Below are 3,175 nucleotides of genomic sequence, written 5' to 3'. Positions count from 1 at the left end.
GCAACTCTTCTGCATGTTGGGGTGCTGCCTCTCTCCTGGTACATGTTGGTTTGAACAAGTCTGTCCATCAGATTATCCTTTTGCTCCTATCATTTAGGATAGATCAGCCTGGTCAGCCTGTTCATTACCTCTTTGAAATGTGTTTCTACCAGACTGTTCTGGTGCCATCCTGGTCCGTGTTTATCCTATTAGTGCTTGATACTGTGACGAAGAGGGACTGTTCTTAATGTTTCCTCTGACTACTGTGTGGGTGCCTCAGTTTCCCCTATGCATTTCTTGCTCCTGACTGGCTTTGTGGGGAGCAGTTCCAGAGCATCGCCGGGGACTCAGTGACACAGGCCTTTAGCTATGTGTATACATCCAATTAGCAGCCTTCTTGCCAGCGTCTGGGAGCAGGGCCTGCCTCTGGCCCACAGCTTCACTTTGCTTCATGTTAACTAAGTCCTGACCATTCCTTTAGCTCAGGCCTCTGATACCCAGGGTTTATGTTTCAGGGCCTCCTCTTACGACACCCTGTGATGGAGCAAATGCCGCCCTTCCCTGGAGAGAACCCGAACGGCTGCATCGGCTCCTCGCAGCTGGGGGCAGAGGGCAAATGCTGCTCTCACTCCCCCCAGGCAGCTCCCTTAACGCCTCTCCTCCACGGCGGGGTGGGGATGTGCCCCGAGAGCAGCAGGGGCCCTGTGCGGCTGACAGAGTAGGGAGATTCAGCTCCAGTACATGTGGAGGGGAGTTCCCATGGCCCCAGTCACCACAGGCCCTGGCTCGGGTCCCCATCCACACCTCCAGCCCCATGAGTCCCAAACACTCTGCAAATGCCCAGGAACGACTTCTGCAAGTGCTTGCCCCAGAGTGGGGCAGAGAGGGGCAGGGACTCAGGCAACATCACACAGCGCGGCAGGTCCCAGCAGACTGGAACCCAGGAGTCCTGGTCCATGCTCCCCACATTGGGAGGCCAGGAGGGGGGCGGAGCCCGCACTGAATCGGGGCAGAGCCGTGGGGTGGTTCATCCCACGCCCCGGCCCGGGCCCTCACGCCGTCTCCTGCGCCATGCGATAGTCATACAGGCTGCCACGCTCCGGGAAGCTCATAGCATCAGGCGGCTGGTGCCACTCCAGGGAGTCCCTGGGGTCAGCAGCCGGCCCAAAGCCACCCCCTCCGGGGGTCTGCAAGCGGAAGACGTCCTGTGGGGAGGGGAAGGAGGGGAGACAGTGAGAGGAGAGGGAGGCTGTCCCCAGACCCTGTCCAGACAGGAGCCACCAGAGAGGGGAATCAGACCAGGTCAACCCAAGGAAAGGTGTGGCTGGTACAGTCGGACCACAGCACAGCCATGCCAGCCCCACCCCCTGCTGGGGGAGCCGTGTCAACCAGCCGCCGCCTTCCTCTGGGACAGCCGTGCCAGACCCCCCCCACCCATGGGAGTCGTGTCAACCAGCCGCCCCCCACCTCTGGGACAGTCGTGCCAGCTCCACCCCGTCCTGGGGAAGCCGTGTCAACGAGCTGCCCCCTCTCCCCTAGGACAGCCGTGCCAGCCCCACCCCCCACCAGGAGAGTCATGTCAACCAGCCGCCCCCCACCTCTGGGACAGTCGTGCCAGCCCCACCCCCTGCTGGGGGAGCCGTGTCAACCAGCCACCCCCTCTCCCTCAGAACAGCCGTGCCAGCCCCACCCCCCACCGGGAGAGTCATGTCAACCAGCCGCCCCCCTCCTCCGGGACAGCCGTGCCAGACCCCCCCACCAGGGAGAACTGTGTCAACCAGCCACCCCCCACCTCCGGGACAGCCGTGCCTTCCCCACCCCCCACCGGGAGAGCCATGTCAACCAGCCGCCCCCCTCCTCCGGGACAGCCATGCCAGCCACAACCCCCATGGGGAGAGCCATGTCAACCAGCCGCCCCCCTCCTCGACCATCAACCCCCTCGTGATTCCATACCACCCTTTACCTCCTCTGACCCCATCTAACCCCTTGGATATCCCATCAGGCCGATTTCCCTACTTCTGACCCCAGTTAACCACTTCGTGGTATCCCATCTACCCCATTCCCTCCTCGGACCCACATTCCCACCTCGTGGTATCCCCATTACCCAATTCGCCTCCTCTTGGCCCGTCTACACGAAGCGCGAAATCGATTTAGATACGCAATTTCAGCTACGGAAACTAGCGTGTGAATCGGGATTATATCTAAAATCGATCTACTCCCGTCTTCACGCGCGGCATGTGCGCGGCTCGCCGTGTCGTTCCGGAACTCCGATGGTTTTGTGGGTTCCGGAAGTCGATGTAAGCGGCGCAGGATCGATATATCCCGTTCTAGATGGACGCGTATATATCGATCCCAAGCAATCGATTGTAAGCGCGATACGGCGTGTCGATAACGTGGCTCAGACTCCCCATCTAACCCTCGTCTCGTGTTGCCAGCTGCCCCCATTTACTCCCTTGATCTCACTCACCCCACCACCCGTTGTGGTATCCAATTCTGCCCGCATACCCTCCTTGACCCATCTACCCCCCCGTTGTGGTATCTCCCATACTGACCCCCATTTACTCCCTCTATGACCCCATCTAACCCACCCGTTGTGTTCCCCCATCTGCCCCCATTTCACTCCCTTGACCCCCATTCTAACCCCACCCGTTGTGGTTCCTCTGCCCCCTTTACTTCCTCTGTACCCCCATCTAACTCCTGCCCTTGTGGTAGCTCCTTCTGCCCCATTTGACCCTCCTGACCTCATCTACACCCTCGTGGTATCAATCTACCCCATTTACCCTCCCTCTGACCTTCCCCTAACCCCCCTCATGTATCCCCACTACCCATTTACCTCCTCTGAACCATCTACCCACTCGTGGTATCCCATCTGCCTCCATTTACTCTCCCTCGACCCCCATTAACTCTGCCCTTGTGGCTCATCTGCCCCATTTGACCTGCCTCTGACCCCCATTTTTCTCTCTTGACCCCTTCTCTCTTGGGCAGGGGGACTGGCTCCCCGGCTTGAATATGCTGATCGCAGGATGGACGAACCATTCCTGGGGGAAGACACTGCGAGTGCTCCGGGGTAAGAGTCGCACCCCCCTGGTGGGGTGGAGGAAGCTGGTTGACATGGTTCTCTGGGTGTGTGGGTTGGGGCTGTCCAGAGGATGGGCGGCTGGTTCCCTAGTTCGGGGCGTGAGCTGGCCACTGTCCG

At 60.0% G+C, this 3,175-nt stretch overlaps 1 protein-coding gene across 1 annotated transcript in view; it reads right to left on the bottom strand.

The window, feature by feature from the left end:
• Positions 1-306: 306 nt before the first annotated feature.
• Positions 307-3,175, bottom strand: part of OPLAH (5-oxoprolinase, ATP-hydrolysing) — a 59,099-nt gene continuing 56,230 nt past the window's right edge. The window contains 1 exon segment of the mRNA XM_075063406.1: positions 307-1,184. Within this exon segment, the coding sequence (XP_074919507.1) occupies positions 1,032-1,184 (153 nt within the window). The 3' untranslated portion in view covers positions 307-1,031.

This window comes from Chelonoidis abingdonii, chromosome 2, assembly GCF_003597395.2.
Source record: "Chelonoidis abingdonii isolate Lonesome George chromosome 2, CheloAbing_2.0, whole genome shotgun sequence".
NCBI lineage: Eukaryota > Metazoa > Chordata > Testudines > Testudinidae > Chelonoidis > Chelonoidis abingdonii.
The sequence above is the reverse complement of the archived record's forward strand: the minus strand, read 5'-3'. Positions and strand labels throughout refer to the sequence as shown.